The sequence below is a fragment of the Vanellus vanellus genome (assembly GCF_965231255.1).
Source record: "Vanellus vanellus genome assembly, chromosome: 4".
NCBI lineage: Eukaryota > Metazoa > Chordata > Aves > Charadriiformes > Charadriidae > Vanellus > Vanellus vanellus.
Genome location: NC_138909.1, coordinates 19,936,502 through 19,951,749, shown reverse-complemented (window position 1 = coordinate 19,951,749; position 15,248 = coordinate 19,936,502). Strand labels below are relative to the sequence as shown.

The following is a 15,248-nucleotide window of genomic DNA, read 5'->3' as shown; positions in this document are numbered from 1 at the left end:
TGGGAAGGTTTTTTACTGTGGTGCTCTCATGGGATATCGCAGGAGCTTTCTGCAGTAATCTGCTGGTTGAACGCTGCTTTTCTGTGCCTGCTGTTCACCACTTATTAAATTAAGAAGTAAATTAGGTGTTTGAGCTATCAAGTTAAGCTTGCTGGGAAGAAAAAGGGGAAAAGAGAGATTGCGTTTTGGCACTGTGAGTTCTGAAGCTTCCCGATCTCTTGCTGTGTGGTAGAAGTTCCCTGCTGTTTGCTCTCCCTTTCCCCTCCTCCTGCCTGCTGTGGGGTGCTTCTGCAAGCAAGATCCCAGCCCCTTGCCTTCATTCGTGTGACTTATCTGGCCGTGCCTCAGCTTCTGTTTGTCTCGAGGTGAGTAAGGTCAGATGCAGCTATCCGTGCATGATTTTCTGAAGAGAAGTCAAATCTTTGTCAAATGAGCGCTGCCTCAATGAGAGCCTTTTGTAGACATAGACAAATGAGGTTGCAGGGAAAAGAGAAGATTCCTCACCTGCTCTCGTCCCTCCAATGCAAATAGTGCAGCATATGGGAAACAGATGAGTGACCTTTCTGTGAGAGTGTGAAGGATGACACTTTTTGACTTGATTGAAGTGTTTGCTTGCTCTGCTGTTTACCTTGATCTGGGGAAGATCCCTCTGATGGGGCACTGTAGCTCGTTACCCTCTTCCTTTAACACAAGGATCGTCTCAGTGGCCTTTCCCTTTTCAGCGGTTATGCTGATTGCTGAACATTTCCATTGAATCTCTTGTTTATAGGCAAGAAGCTGGTCTTGGATGCACTTTGCTCATTTTAACTACTCAGCCCTTTGGTTATTTTTCATTCCAATTTCCTTTGATAGGAATGGTTGGGAAAGGATGTGTAAACGACATGTGCTTTCAAAACACATGCGTTGCTAGTAGATAAGCCGATCCATCGAAGTGAAGTGGTGTTCCCTGTGGCCAGGTGGCGAGTCAGTGCGTGGAAACAGTGCAGGTCCTGCTGCAGAGCATCCCCAGCACCTAATTCTGCCAGGGGCATGGGAAGGAGGGCCCTGCTGCTGCGTCCTCTCCCACCAGGCACAGCCTGGGCATGGGGCAGGTGGGTTCTGTCAGGGGGCATCGCCGCTCGCCCTGGCTGTGCAGTTACTCTCGTCCCCACGTGCCTGAGGAGCAGGAGGCGTTCACTGTGCTTGTCCCAGCCCCTGCGCCTTGCCCAGCGGTACCCACACTGCTGATGCGTGGTGTCGCACGTGTGCAGGAGGGTGTCCTGCCAGGAGCCGCTCAGTGGTTTTGCTGATACATTAAAAGCAGATTTATGTGTTTGCACAGGCTGCAATGTCTGCTGTTTGTTATATAACTGGCAAATACCAGCATTGCCTTCGTTTTGTGCTCTTCCCCAGAGCTTTGTTGTGCCTGGGCTCGGGAGCCTGGTTGAAGGCAGCTGTGGGCGCTGCTACGGCTGTTGCCTGGTTCCCTTCAGGTGGCACTGCTGGAGTGCCAGGGCACCAGCAAAGAGATGGCCTCCTTTCAGAGGTCCTCATCACACTTGCGCTCGGGAGTCCTGGCCCATGCCAGGTGGGCACGTATGTGGTGGTCACTGCCTGGGCTCCAGTGAAACGGGTGGGGGAAGTACAGGGGCAGTCCCTTGATCGAGGTCATCTGCAGACTTTTCCAGAAATCACCATGTTGTTCCTACTCAGCAGTACGTTCAAGGTTTTGTTCTGAACTGCGCAAGTTACAATTGTATGCTTTTCTATTTTTTAATATCAGTTGATGTTCCCACGAGCCCAAGAGCTGGCATTCAAGGGTCTGGTGTGTGATTCCTCCACTTAAAACCACCTCTGCTTTGCCCTCTCCAAGCTTAGGGCTTTGTACTGGCTTCTTTTTCTGCTGAAAGCACATGAGTTCGTAGAAGAACGTGAGCCATGAAACAAGAGGAATCCTGCCAGCTGAACGAGCACCACTGTTGAATGAGCTGTTTCACTTTCCTTCTTTCTAATCTTTCTTAGAATGTATCTTCTACTAAAGACTTGAAAAGAACAGGCTTTGTAGAAGTGCATTATTAACTGGCCTTCTGATGGGGCCTTTAATTCTTACTAGGATTTTATTATTAATGGGCTTTCATGAAATTTATAGAACTGTTGGTAAGCCAGTGTTTAATGAGTGCATCTGTGTCTCATGTCAGTTGGTAAAAACAAAACAAACTCATGCTGCTTCCCTCTTTTTTTGTTGTAGCAAACCTTCCCCAGTGATGTCCACTCCAGTGAAGAAATTTTGAAGGTAGGTGCTCTTAAATAGTCAGTCTCTGTGGTTGCTTATATTTTGCATGCATTAAACTAGCGTGTGGGGAAAGAATGTCATTCTGTTTCTGTTCTGTCAGTGGATGTTGTAGTCACTAAAAGTGGTGTATTTTGGGATATGCCGTGGAGCAGTAAAGATAAAAGCTTCAGATACAGGTGGAGTTGGAAGACCAATAATGGTCTTCCTATCAGTATGTAAGTGTAATGCAGTGTGGTGCAGTTCAAGAGCAAGACTGACAAGTCACCTGAAACAGCCAGAGCTGCTCCTTTGTCGAGTCAGGGGGTTGCCATTATTGAGTGTGTTTCCTCCAAAGGGGCTGGACATGCTGCCTGCTGTCCATACTGCCAGCCCCAGCAGCATGGCCCTGAACAGGAGCACGCACCTGCATCCGTCCCACCTGCCTGCGCAGGGCACTGCTGCTGCACTGTTTCTTCTTCACTGTAATTATAGTCCATTCGTGCAAAGCTAAGGCAGCTCTGATGCAAAACCGTCTCCGTAACTTTGTGTTAGAGTCGGCTCTGTGAGCAGTGTGCAGGCTTCCAGTAGCTGGCTCTGAGTACATGTCACCCATTCACTGTGCAGGGTGTGAAAATGCACTGGGACCTTTAATAAAGGTCTTCAGTAAAAAACACTTTAATAAAGTAAGAAATGGCTGGTCGTTCTGATACTGAGAAGACAGTTCCTTGATGTCAAATGCTGTTCTGAGACACGGGAGTCCTAACAGGTGTTTGGTTTCTGTGATTCGCTTCCCTCGCTGTTGCTTCAGGTTGCTTCAGATCCTGATGCCTTTATTGCTCTCGAGAAGCTGTTCTTGAGGCAGTGTTGTAGCTGAAAGGTAGTTGTGCACAGGTGCTCACTAGCTGCTGTGCACTGGTTGGTATTGCAGCACAAGTACTCCTCCTGGAAATACTGCATCATTTTGTGTTTCACAAGACATCCTGTCTTCTTGCCTTGTGTGCAACGCATAACACTATTTTTGTAGCAACCACAGGGAAGCACTGACAAATGCATGGAGAGGTGTAGTGCAGTATATTGAGGAGTTTATAATCTACGGAAAGATTGGAGAGCTAGTCAGTGAAGCGAGCAATGAGCTGAACAGTGGGAGGGGAGAAAAGAGAAGGCAAGGGTGGTAACAGTGCCATCAAATAGTCACTCAGGTTAGTTGTAGGCTGCTTCCAAGTTTTGCACAGAAACCCCTGCAGATTGCTCTAATCCCTTCTTATAGAGCCAAAGGTAGCAATGTGGTTTCATTCCCTATGTATCTTTGCGTTTCATGTTGTTCCTAATAGATAAGGAAACTAGGGACACTCCTAAACTTTCATATTTGTGCCTTGTTGAAAAAACGGCACTTGTAAATTATGGCACAGTAGACTTTCACGCTTCAGTCTATTTCATGCCAAAAGTACAAAGATGCACTTTGTACCGACACGTTTCTCATAATTTTTATTTTTAAGCCCCTGAGCAAACTGCGTGTGGTGCATGCTCATCATGAGATGTGTTCCGCACGAACATAATTCCTAACTTTCATTCATCTGTTAGTGATGGTGGGTGAGAGTGAGGGCAGGGGAACAGGGCAGGAGAATTCCTGAAGACATAGCACATCGGGCAGTCTCTTTCTTTGGTTTGAAACTACGTCCCAGAGCTCTGCGTCAAAGATGTCTTGGTCGGTCGGAGCAAAAGCCAATAGTCCAGGCAGAATAGCGTGGGGAACGGCTGGCAGTCAGCACTCTCTGGCTGACGTCCTCACATTATGTGAAAAGCCTTTTGGAGTGTTGTTGCTGTAAGGGGTTATAAGAACTTCTGTGAACAGGAAAGTCCTGTGCTTTGAGGAACCCCAGAACTACTCATACAGGTTTTATTTACTTTTCCCTTTATTAACTGTGATAGCTGTAAGACTGAGGCCTAATCCTGCAAATACAATATGTACTTAACTCTCTACGAGCTTCACTAAGATTGCTATTACTTGGGCAATGGGAGTATGCTTGCAGAAGAGGAGCAAGTCCTCTCCATGGTCTGGCTGCTGTGATCAAAGGAGGGTTTCTTGCTGTGGTACCAGCTCAGCTTTACAATCGGGTCAATAAGGACTTTATGGGAAGATCTGTATGAACCTCTTAAGCTTAAAACCTCACCTGTGTGTATCAGCGAAAAATACTGTAAGCCGCTTCTCTCAATCTCTTTCCAGGAAATGACCCACTCATGGCCACCTCCCCTGACAGCTATTCATACGCCTAGTACAGCAGAGCCTTCCAAATTTCCATTCCCAACAAAGGTAAAACACCCTCTTTTTGCCAGGGTTTTTGATAAATTAGAGGAACTCTTTCCGGCTCTTGCATGTGTTTTCATCTGATTTTGTCCCTCTTTCATAGATAAAGGCTGTTAGGAGATATTATCTTTAGAAGTCAGACAAATTAAAGCACAATGGATCTTGAGTTGTATAACAGCTGCTTGCAATGTATCATTTTACTGAGAATTAGATCAGATTGTGCTTCTGAGTAATTGGTTTTGAGTGGGCTATATGGTAGTGTAACTGTCTTTCCTCTTTTTTATTTTTTTAAGCAAGATTTGTATTTTTAGAGTTGAAAGACGTTTGAGCCAGAGGGGGATGAATGAATTAATATTTCAATGACTTACACATTTGTTACAATTGTGGGCTTGAAATGTGACTGCTTTTCCGAAACATTTTAAGCATCTCATCTCTGTTGCCGCATAAAAACCATTTCATCTTTATTGCCAACAAAAATACTTGCTGACTGTGTTAAACAGAAGTGTTTGGCAGCTCTTATAATTTTTTTTTTAATATTTCTTCAAAAATGCACATACCACTGATGTGCTAGGAACCCATTTTTGGTGGCAGTAGCACGTATCACTTCTCTGTCCATCTTAAGCTATGTCAGGCCAGCTTAGACTATTGGACACTTCAAAGTCATACTTTGACAAGTTAGTCAAAGTATTTATTACAGTACGTAACCAATATGCTGCTATTAAGAGAGAGCTGATTTATTTTATTCTTAATTTGCACTTTGTCCTTTCTTTCTAAGAATCACAGCATGTTGGATCTGTAGCACAGAATCAGAGTAAGTAGAAATCCAAAGAAAACGCACTTAATGTGTGTATTGACAGATAGTTGTGTGTTGTGTGCTATACGTTGAAGTGAACATCAAATGTTTACATTGATTAAGGAATTTAATTCAACGTTGAACAGTGATGAATTTAGAAAATGCTTAAGAAATTGCATACACTCATTACCTAGAAACTAAGACAGCAGTTCAACAGAGAGCAAGCAGTATTTCGTTAGGAAACCCTGTTTGGAGTGATGAATAATCTTAATGGCAAACAATTGCATTCTGGAAGAAGGTGACTTTCTAATCTGATGCTCAGAGACCATAGGTTAAAATACCTACTTTAGTGTGAGGCAAATAAAACCAACTGATTCATTTTTGATTTACAGAACAGTATGAAGCACCTTCAGAAACGTTGCCTATTTCTCAGCCGAGAACATCGTAAGTAACCAGACTCAGTTCCCATCTCTACTGTGCAGTTATTTAAATGACCCTGGAATGAATTACAGTTTGGCTTACTTGATGATTCTGAAGATTAAGGCTTTACCAGTCTGATTTTTCTCAGAAAATTTCAATGCAGGGAATTTTCACCAACAGAAACATTACTGTTTCATGATTATAATGACTGTGTTAAAAACAAAACAAAGCTGAAGAAAAGAAACCCAACCATTAATGTACCTGATTTAAGGTTTTTTTCTCTTTTAATATTATTTAATATTATGTAGCTGTGGCTACATAATATCTTGTCACACTTAGTGCTATTCAAACTACTAATAATTTATTAAACTGACATAAACGATAAGGGATACAAAATGAATCTGATCTGTTCTGCATATAATTTTGAAGCTTGTGGGGGCTCGTAAAGCTACAGCTACCAAAGCTCTGAAAACTAGGGGTGAAATTTTAAAGCAATCGTATGATAGAACTTTCTGCAATTGTGCAAGGAAAAGTTTTCTAAAAAGTGTTGTCTTAATTCTGTTTTCATTTTTAAAAGCAAACAAACAGGCAAAAACTTAAATGTTGACTTTCTAAAAACCTCTATTTATATTCTAAGAATGTTAGCCTGTTGCAAAGTGGGGTGAAGATGAAGTTTCTAGAGCTTTTTTAAATAGTATTTATATATTTCTACTTTTCTTTGTCTAGTTATTCTTTTTCCTATCATGTTACGTTTTCTTTCAGAAGAAAGCTTCTTAGAATTTGAGTCTCAGTGTAAGATGTTTATGCGTAATCACTGCAAAAGTTTTACAAGGCTAGGAAGGAGTGCCAACTAACAAATGAATCGGTCCAATAGAAAATTTTAAGTTGGTGGATAAAATAACTTGGTACTGTCCTTGTAGGTTAATAATTAATTAGGTTAATAATTATCTATTAATTAGGTTAATTGCAGAAATTGCTTGAAGGTAGTTTTGTGTGGGCTGACATTAGTCTTTCAGGATTAACCTGGCCAAATTGGCAGCATTGATAGCCCTGAGTAACAAATAGAAATCTTTCCATGTCTGGAAAGCTAAGGCGTCCCTGGGCAAGGCAATTGCTGAACCATTAAATGCTTATCAGTCCATGTGATATATAAAGATCTCATGTTCCATGGAAGGCTGCAAACTACAGACCACAAAGCTTACTCCATGTGTTTTCCTTTTCCTTATCGTGAACAATTTAATTAAAAAACCCCCAAACTGGGCTAGTCACAACTAAGAGGAAGAGCATCTCTCCATCTTGTTTGAGATTGTAGAATTTTGCATTCAATCTCTGTAAGATCTGTAAAACAACCCTTTTTATACTGTTCCAGCATCATGCAGAGGAGCCCGCCCTCACTGGGAGCAATCAGCTACTCCCTTAATCCATTCTTTATTTTACTCCTCCTTCTTCCACCCCAGCTTGCTCCTCCTGAACAATTTCTGGCAATTTTCACTGCAGTATTAAAAATACTAGTTTCAACTGCAGCAGGCTCTGCCTTCCTCCTCAGCTACCCTACAACCATCATCTTTATTTCAACTGTTCTCAGCTGCTTGTAAAAATCCCCCTAGAACTGTAGTCAGTTTTCCAGGTGGCAGAGAGAGAAGAGGCTTTCACTGTAAACAAGAATCTGAAAATACTCCTTTCTTAGCCCAAAGGTCCAGAATTGTAAATATGGCATGGTACATAGCTCTGTCCTTAGCCAACATCCCCTCTCTGCTCGGCGTCCTTCTGGGTACTTCAGAGCCAGCACTCATCTGCCCAGGGACATGCATACCCACAATCGACGACGGCAGTTGAAGCAGGAGGAACAGGGTGGTTTAGGTTTACGTCCCAAATGGAATTAAGCAAGATTTGCCCAAGAACTTCCTCTACATCTTTCCCTCGAACTCATGCGTCCCTTCTTTTTTGTTTTGTTTTTGTTTTCATTTGCACAACAGGGCTTGTTTTCTTTGCTGTTTAACGCACACGTGACTGTCTGAAAATTCAGCTGCCTAGAGTAGCTTGCATTACAAAGTGTAGCTGGCTGAAAACAAACAGCGTTTGTGCTGGTTAATTAGAAGTTGAAATCCCAGTGCCTCTGTGTGCCCAAATTAAGCATTCAGCTTTACAGAGCATGCAAGGGTTTCCCAGATGGCTTTCATTCTTGAACAGAGCCCCGAAGTTAGCACCTGGCTACACTGGAATGGAAGCAGCCCTTCTTTTAAAAGGGGAGATGCCAAGCTCATTCTTGGTGATGCATCTTTAACCTGGCTGGCAGAGAGGGACCAGCCTGTGCTTTCAGTGGGGTTGTTTGGCAAGTGATGTTAATTTTAGTGCTGCTTCTCGCTAAAAGAGCTCTTTTTAAATAGCTTTACAGGGAGATTGATGGTGTGTATATAAGCTGCAAATGAACAGGTCCTGCGAATGAAAACTCGGCATCTATTAACTCCTGAGCTAATTAAAGCATTAAAATTATTAAAGCAGATTTATTTTCTTTAACTAGGCTATTTAACAATTTGTTGAAACCTTGTTTTGGGGAAACTGGTTTTGTCTATCCTTGTAGAAGTATGACTCATTTAAAGTTTTAGTGTTCTTCCTTCCTTGATCCTAAATTGAACTTAAGTAGTTGCAATGTTCTTTTATGCTGATTTGTTTTATTTACCAGCAGCTCAGGTGAAAAAGGTGATCCTTTTTATTACAAACAGTTAAATCAGATTTAAAAGATCTAGATAGAGTTTCCTTGCATTATTCTCTTAACCTCTAAAAGAAATGCATCTGTAGTCCACAATTCTTAAGGCAAAAGAAAAAATGAAAACATTTTCAGAACTTTTTAGCATCCCTGGAAGTTTGTTCATTATCACCTTTGAAGGATTACTTTCTCTAATGGATTGGGGGAAAAAAAAAAAAGAATTCATTGAGATGCCAACAGACATTTGCCAAACTGCCCAGAAGTGTGGAGAGTGGCTGTATTGTTGCTACCCTTCCTTTTTTCCTACTTATGCCTCAGTGGACTAGCGGTGAGCTTCAGCTCTAGCCCACGTGCAAAGTTGGCACAGGCAGGATTGCTGCAGACTGCATGCCATTTGCCTTCTGTAGGAAATTCGGGGGCCTCATTTTCCAAGGTGGTGTCTCATAGTGATTCCTGTCAGTGTTTACTCTAAAGAAGAGGGAAGAGGTGACTTCCACTGAGAAGGTGTGTGAGGAACTGAGGCAGTGGAGGCTGGGAGATGGAGGAGGATAGTCACAGGGGAATGGCAAAGGCAAAATGCCTGAACAAAGAAAGCGCGTAGGTCATCATGAGTGTAATCAGACAGCGCCTTTGTGGCACTGAGAGCCTCTTCTGCATCAGAGAGAGGTACTTGGGGACTGTGGGGTCAGTACCTTTGCAGGAGGTGTCACCTATGCAGGAGGGGTTGGCTCCGTACTGGTAGACAAGGAGACCTTTGGGGTTTCTTCATGCTGTCCTGCTCCATGGGCAAGAGTAGATTCATCCCTTCTGGTTTGTGGAATTATTTGTTTTGAGATCGTGCCAGCTTCAACCGTAAACACGGTCCTATTCCAATGAAAGTATCTCCATGCATGTCAACTGCTTTGGTATGAGTGTAAAAGAATTTATCTAGGTAGTGGGGACAGTACTTAAATAAGGGAATCACTTTTTTATTCAAAGTTTTTACTCCTCTTTTGTCATGGAATCATAAAAGCAAACTGCTCAGGGTCATTAGAGGTGACCCACAGGGCCATAAATCTTTTTCGCTTTGTTCATAATTTGAAATGAAGGCTTAAAAGAGTGTGAAGGTTTCTGTAGTTTTCCTTCTCCTAACAAGCACCAGGAACACTCTCTCCCCACTTTTCCAAGGTGATGTGGTTCGCTGGGGATCTTTCATATTTGTTTTCATGCTATAAAATGTGTTGTCATGAAGGGTTGGAGGCTTATTTTTCTTATTTCTCACAGAGAGCCCTTAGATTGAAATGAGGCTGAAATAAACAGAGTTTTGACCTGATTGATTAGAACCCCTGTCTCGGTTCCTAAGCGTTTTATCCAGTTTTTGGACACTTGTGTAACTCTCTGGGTTGAGGAGTCAGTCTCCAGCTAGTTTCAAGATTTGAACCACCGTACACTTGAATAACAAGAGTTTTGCCCGTCTGCTTTCCAACTCCTTTTGGGGGTGCCTGCATGATTGCCAAAGTGGGGGATAACAGTTTGGGAGAACTTTGGGTCCCTCCCCACAAATCCTTCCCTTCCAGCCTTTTAAGGACCTCGGTAATGCATTGAAATTGCAAGCAGTAGTTAGCACCTGCATGTAGAGGACTACATTAGGCTTTTTGGAAACATTTGCGGGCAGCCTGCTCTCTACTCTAGCAATAGTAAAAAAGAGTTTGTGCCTCCCAACTTGTAAACCACTTTGAGTATCTGAACTGCTCAATGTTATGGTTACTGCTGAGATGTGCACAAGTGTGAAGTTCATTGTGTAGAGAAGAAATAGGAGAAAGGCTTGACCTTGGCATTTACTTATGTATGTGCGATAGGAAACTTCAGCAGCAAAAAGAGAACTCCTGTGACAGAAGAAATATTCACAGGCCCTCAGAGTGTGAACACGCACAGTTTCTGGTGCAAAGACGATGCTTTCTGCCCCTTGGGGAGCCAGTGGAGGCTAATAGCGTGCTAATTTCTTGCTATACAAGGAGCAGATAGATTTCTTCCACGCCACCTTGCGGTCTTAGTGCCTAGGTAACTTTTCTTCGCTGTGTTAGTGTGCTAGGTAACCATTGTTGAGGAGCACTGCCCTCGTAGAACTTTGTCTCAGTTGCCTGTAGATGGCAGCCGATGACACTGACCTCCAATTGCGCAGCTCCTGAGATCGACTGGAAAGCACAGTAAAACGTTGAGGTTGTGTGTTGTCGTTTTATCATTCATTCGGGTAGTGAGAGGGTTTAGCAGATTGAGCATGCCAAATGTTCAAAAAGGATGTGGGAGGTTGGTTTGTTTTGGCAAGTGCAAACCAAGTCTTTTTCAGTGTCTGCTGCTTGAAAATGTGTCTGCCTTGGCTGATATTTATCTTCTGGTTGTCTTTCAGAATGCTCCAGGACGACCTGCAGCTCAGTGATAGTGAAGAGAGTGGTGACGACCAAGTCAGTTTTAGATGTTTTATACACTAGGCACACAGACATCCCTTTAAATCACCACAACTTGTTGCGTTGCTCCGAGTTCCTTACGCTAACCTTTCCTCCCCCTCTCCTCTTTGTTTTTGTGAACAAAACAGGTTGTTGAAAAGCCACCTTCTTCACTTGCTCCTCCAAGGTACAGGTTTGTTCCCAAACTACTAGCTAGACCAAATAAGGAGGAAAAACAAAACTACTTTTTGTATATGGGGTAGATAGGTAAGGGTTCCTGGTTTCTCTTGTAGACACAGGCTTTTGTTTCTAGCTGCCTGAAGCTGCTTTTGAAAATTGGCTTGTGGGGGGTTTTACAGAAAGCTCCAATTGGAACTGAGTAATCCAGTCATGCTGGATTTTGCCTGTGAACCGTAATTTTATTTCCCCAGCTGTTCTCTTTTTTTTCTCCTCTTCCCGTCCACCACTGTGTATGTAGATCACGCTGGAGCTAATGGGATTTTCAGTTGTAGTAGTGATGGATGTGAATCCAGTTTTAGTTTGGAAGGAGGCCCAAAACAGCCAAGTGAGTGAAGAACAGGAAACGGTTAAGTAGACTCATTGAGGCTGTTTCAGCTCCCTGATAAGGCAGCTGATTGTAAGCAGCTCCTGCCATGTATTGTTAGTCAGAAGCAATATTCAAGGTAGACTCAACAGCCACATGCCAGCATTAGAGGAAGAAAGGTGGAGAAGCCCAGAATTTTTCCTACAGGAGAGCACTGACAGACATTTTTGGCTTGATATCTGTATTCTTCAAGCACAGGGTAATGGTCGACAAAGTCAGACATGCAGAAGGGCATGCCGATTCTTGGCATGATTTCTGCGTCTCTGCAAGCTCTTGAAATAGAGTGTTCTCTTGAGATCAGTCTGGATCAGCAAGGAGCTTGCCTCCAAGTAATACAAACGTGTTGATGCTGATATGGGAAACAGTTTTCAAAGTAAAAAAAATAAAAAAAACCCCAACATTTTGATTTTGTAAGCCCATTTCAAAGCAAAAAGAAGCTGTGCATCAAAGTCGTGGCTCTCCCTCACTTCTATTCATTCCCATTGTCAGTGCTGGAGGAAAACACTTTTGAGTAGGGGAGGGTGTTGAAAAAAAGCCGCTGCTTGACATGGCTGTTAACGAAACAGTTACAGCACCTTGACCAAGTAACACAGATGAAGTGAAAAGGTGAAGGGGAGAATACAAAAAAGAGAAACCATCCTGGAATGTGTGTTTCCATCTTGTTAGCCTTTATTGGAAGTTTTTCTTTTGAGGGTTGGGGCTTTCAGAAAAGCACTTGTCAGTTTCAGTTGTTTTTTAAACTTTGGTTGGCTAAATGCTGCTTCATAGTGTAGCAGTGATGTCCTGCTTATGTATTTGTCTGACTGGGTTGGAGTTGAAGGTTTTATTATTTCCAGAGGTTTTTTATTCCGGTGCTTTATCTTTTGGGTATGGCAATGTATTCCTTTGGCCTTCTCCCATCTCCGCTCACTGCCAAAACATGGGGTTTCAGTTTTACTTTTGAATCTTGCCGTGTCAATATAATAAGTAACCTTCGCCCATGCTGCTTTCTAATGTTAGCTCATGGTGGTCTAGCAGTGCCCTACAGTCCCAGCCCGAGTGTGGCATCAGCACATTCCAGCAGCTCGGAGTCAGGGAGCACCAGTGACTCAGACAGCTCTTCAGACTCGGAGACCACCTCAGAGAGCACCTCCAGTGACAGTGAAGCAAACGACCCTGCGAGAGCGTCAGCACCTGAGGTGAATATTAAAATAAAATGTAGAGGCTGCTTAATACAGCCTCTTGCTTTAGACTCTCTGCTGCCTGAATGCAGTCAGGACAGGAGACCTGAAATAACGTCATCATTCATGTGTCCCCTTGACATCTTTGCTTCATCATCAGACTTTTTTGCCCTTTGCTTCCCTTCTAGAGTTTGTCAATTAAATAATCCTTAGTAACAGCATAATTAGACTTTTACGTGCCTAACCTTGAAGTGTTCCCCCTTCTACTTTGGCATCGTTGTCTAGCACTCCTGGAGGAATTAGTGTCATCGCTGGGGAGACACAAGTAAGGCACAGATGAGAAGCACGGCTTGTCTGGGATGTTTGGGGTGCACCTCTGCCCATGCAGGTTTTCTGAGTGCTGAGGCTATGGGCTGGTTCAGGGTGAGACCAATTTCCTGATATGTGAAGAAGAGCCTTTCTTTTGCCTTAGAAGCACATGAAAGGGAGAATTTTATGTGCAGAAAACAAGTTTTGAGAAGGCATAGCTTTTCTTCTCATATCTAATACACTTCACCTTCCAGCAGTTCAGTTACGGAGTTTGCCTTCTGCAATGCGGTTGTCTTTGGAAGGAAACAGATATTATACTTCTACTCTTTTACCCAATCCTGCCTGCTTTGTTTTGAAAATACTGGATTGCAAGATCCTTCTCGCTTTAGTGAAATCCTAGCTATTTGCCATTGACCATCTTATCCTTTTTTATTCAGCAAACTGTTCATCCATGGTGCTCAAGGAGCAAATTATTGCACATGGCCCATTTGTTTATAGTCAGTTCTTCACATGTAAAAGCACAGACTTTAAGACCTATAGGCAATAGTTCCTCTTTTTTTTTTTTTTTTTTTTTTTGAAGTCTCTTACTATTCTTTGTGTTTGGAATACCTAAGGAAAGCCCGTATGATGGTGTAGATCACAAACAAGGTAACCAATGGTAGAAGGTGCTAGAAAAGGATCAGAGTATGCCACTGTCTGCTAGCTACCTACATTATGAACTGAAGTTTGCTAAGTATTTTGGCCACGTTTTTATAGTGTTTAAATTAAAAAAAAATGCTCTTCGGTAGCTAATGAGTTAAAATTCTAATGAAAACAAAGCTGATTTGTGTTGTCTGAAAACTATAATGGAATTTGTGGTTTAATTTTTCTTACGACCCCACGGTAAAACCAAACTGGTTTTTAAACCAGGTTTCTAGATTGACTCTCTGAAACACAGTTGAAGACATGTTTTGTTTATCCACATGTTCTACAGTGAGTTGAGTCTGGATAGAGAAGAAAATTGTGGTAGAAGGGATTCATTAGTCTTGGAAAACCTTTCAGGCTTTCTCTTTTTGGGGAAGAGTTGTGGGACTTCTGAGAAGGGAGAGTTGTGACTGGGGAGAATCGGTAAGGGCAGGAGTGTAACTGTGCCATGATGGTGCCCAAATAATGAGCTACACATTTAAGTGATGCTGACCCATACGTGGTGTTTTCAGAACAGGCCCCAGAGAATAATGCTCCTGCTTTGCAGTTTCTGTTGTCTTTTTTTAGGGTTAGTTGGGTTTGCTTTTCATAGAATCATAGAATGGCTTAGGTTGGAAGGGACCTTGAAGATCATCTAGTTCCAATCCACCTGCCATAGGCAGGGACACCTCCCACTAGACCAGGTTGCTCAAAGCCCCATCCACCCTGGCCTTGAACACCTCCAGGGATGGAGCTTCCACGACTTATCTGGGCAACCTGTTCCAGTGCCTTCCACCCTCAAAGTGAAAACTTTATTCCTAATATCTAATCTAAATCTAACTTCTTCCAGTTTAAAGCCATTCCCCTTCATCCTATCGCTACATGCCCTCCTAAAAAGTTCCTCCCCGTCTTTCTTGTAGGCCCCCTTTAGATACTGAAAGGCTGCTATAAGGTCTCCCCAGAGCTTTCTTTTCTCCAGGCTGAACAACCTCACCTCTCTCAGCCTGTCTTCATAGGAGAGGTGCTCCAGCCCTCTGATCATCTCTCTGCTCTTTTTCTCGTAATTTGTCAGACTCCTGTTAGGTTAAGCAGGGCTTGTAGCGACCACATTACGTTATCTGACCGTGTGTCCTGGTTTGAGATAGAACAAAACTAATGTTCCTTTTCAATAATTTTCCTTTTCAGTTTAGTCTGGTCTAACTGAATGCACTCTCTGAAATCAATGGTATGTTTTTCAGACAGTGTCTGCTTCTGGCAATCAAAAAGTCTGATGCTTATAGTTAGTACCAAGGAATAGTATGCCGAGAGGCTTTTGCTTATACTTATCTCTGTATCAACCAGGGTTAGCTAACTTTGTTATGTACCGAGTTGGAAGCAGAAGAGCGGGCAGGAGCGGACAGGACAGATGACCCAAAACTGACCAGCGGGGTATTCCATCCCATCTGCCTCATGCTCATTATAAAGCTGAGGGAGCAAGGGCTCAAGTTCCCTTTTCTTCAGTGGCTGGAGTCGGAGGAGGACTCTGTCTGTTCTGCCTTTGATCCTGATCTGTGTGTTCCTGCACCCAGTTCCTGTCTGCTGCTGAGTCCAGTCTGGGATTTCCCCAGTGCTGG

The 15,248-nt window shown here is 43.0% G+C and overlaps 2 protein-coding genes across 2 annotated transcripts in view; both read left to right on the top strand.

The window, feature by feature from the left end:
- The window catches only part of LOC309670951 (kelch-like protein 8), a gene marked incomplete at its 5' end in the record, with an annotated part of 421,963 nt that overhangs the window by 263,009 nt on the left and 143,706 nt on the right, over positions 1-15,248 (top strand).
- LOC309671215 (AF4/FMR2 family member 1-like) overlaps positions 1-15,248 on the top strand; it is a gene marked incomplete at its 5' end in the record, with an annotated part of 34,348 nt that overhangs the window by 2,048 nt on the left and 17,052 nt on the right. The window contains 6 exon segments of the mRNA XM_082482420.1: positions 5,340-5,367; positions 5,742-5,793; positions 10,863-10,917; positions 11,049-11,086; positions 12,521-12,538; positions 12,540-12,681. Of these exon segments, the coding sequence (XP_082338546.1) occupies positions 5,340-5,367; positions 5,742-5,793; positions 10,863-10,917; positions 11,049-11,086; positions 12,521-12,538; positions 12,540-12,681 (333 nt within the window).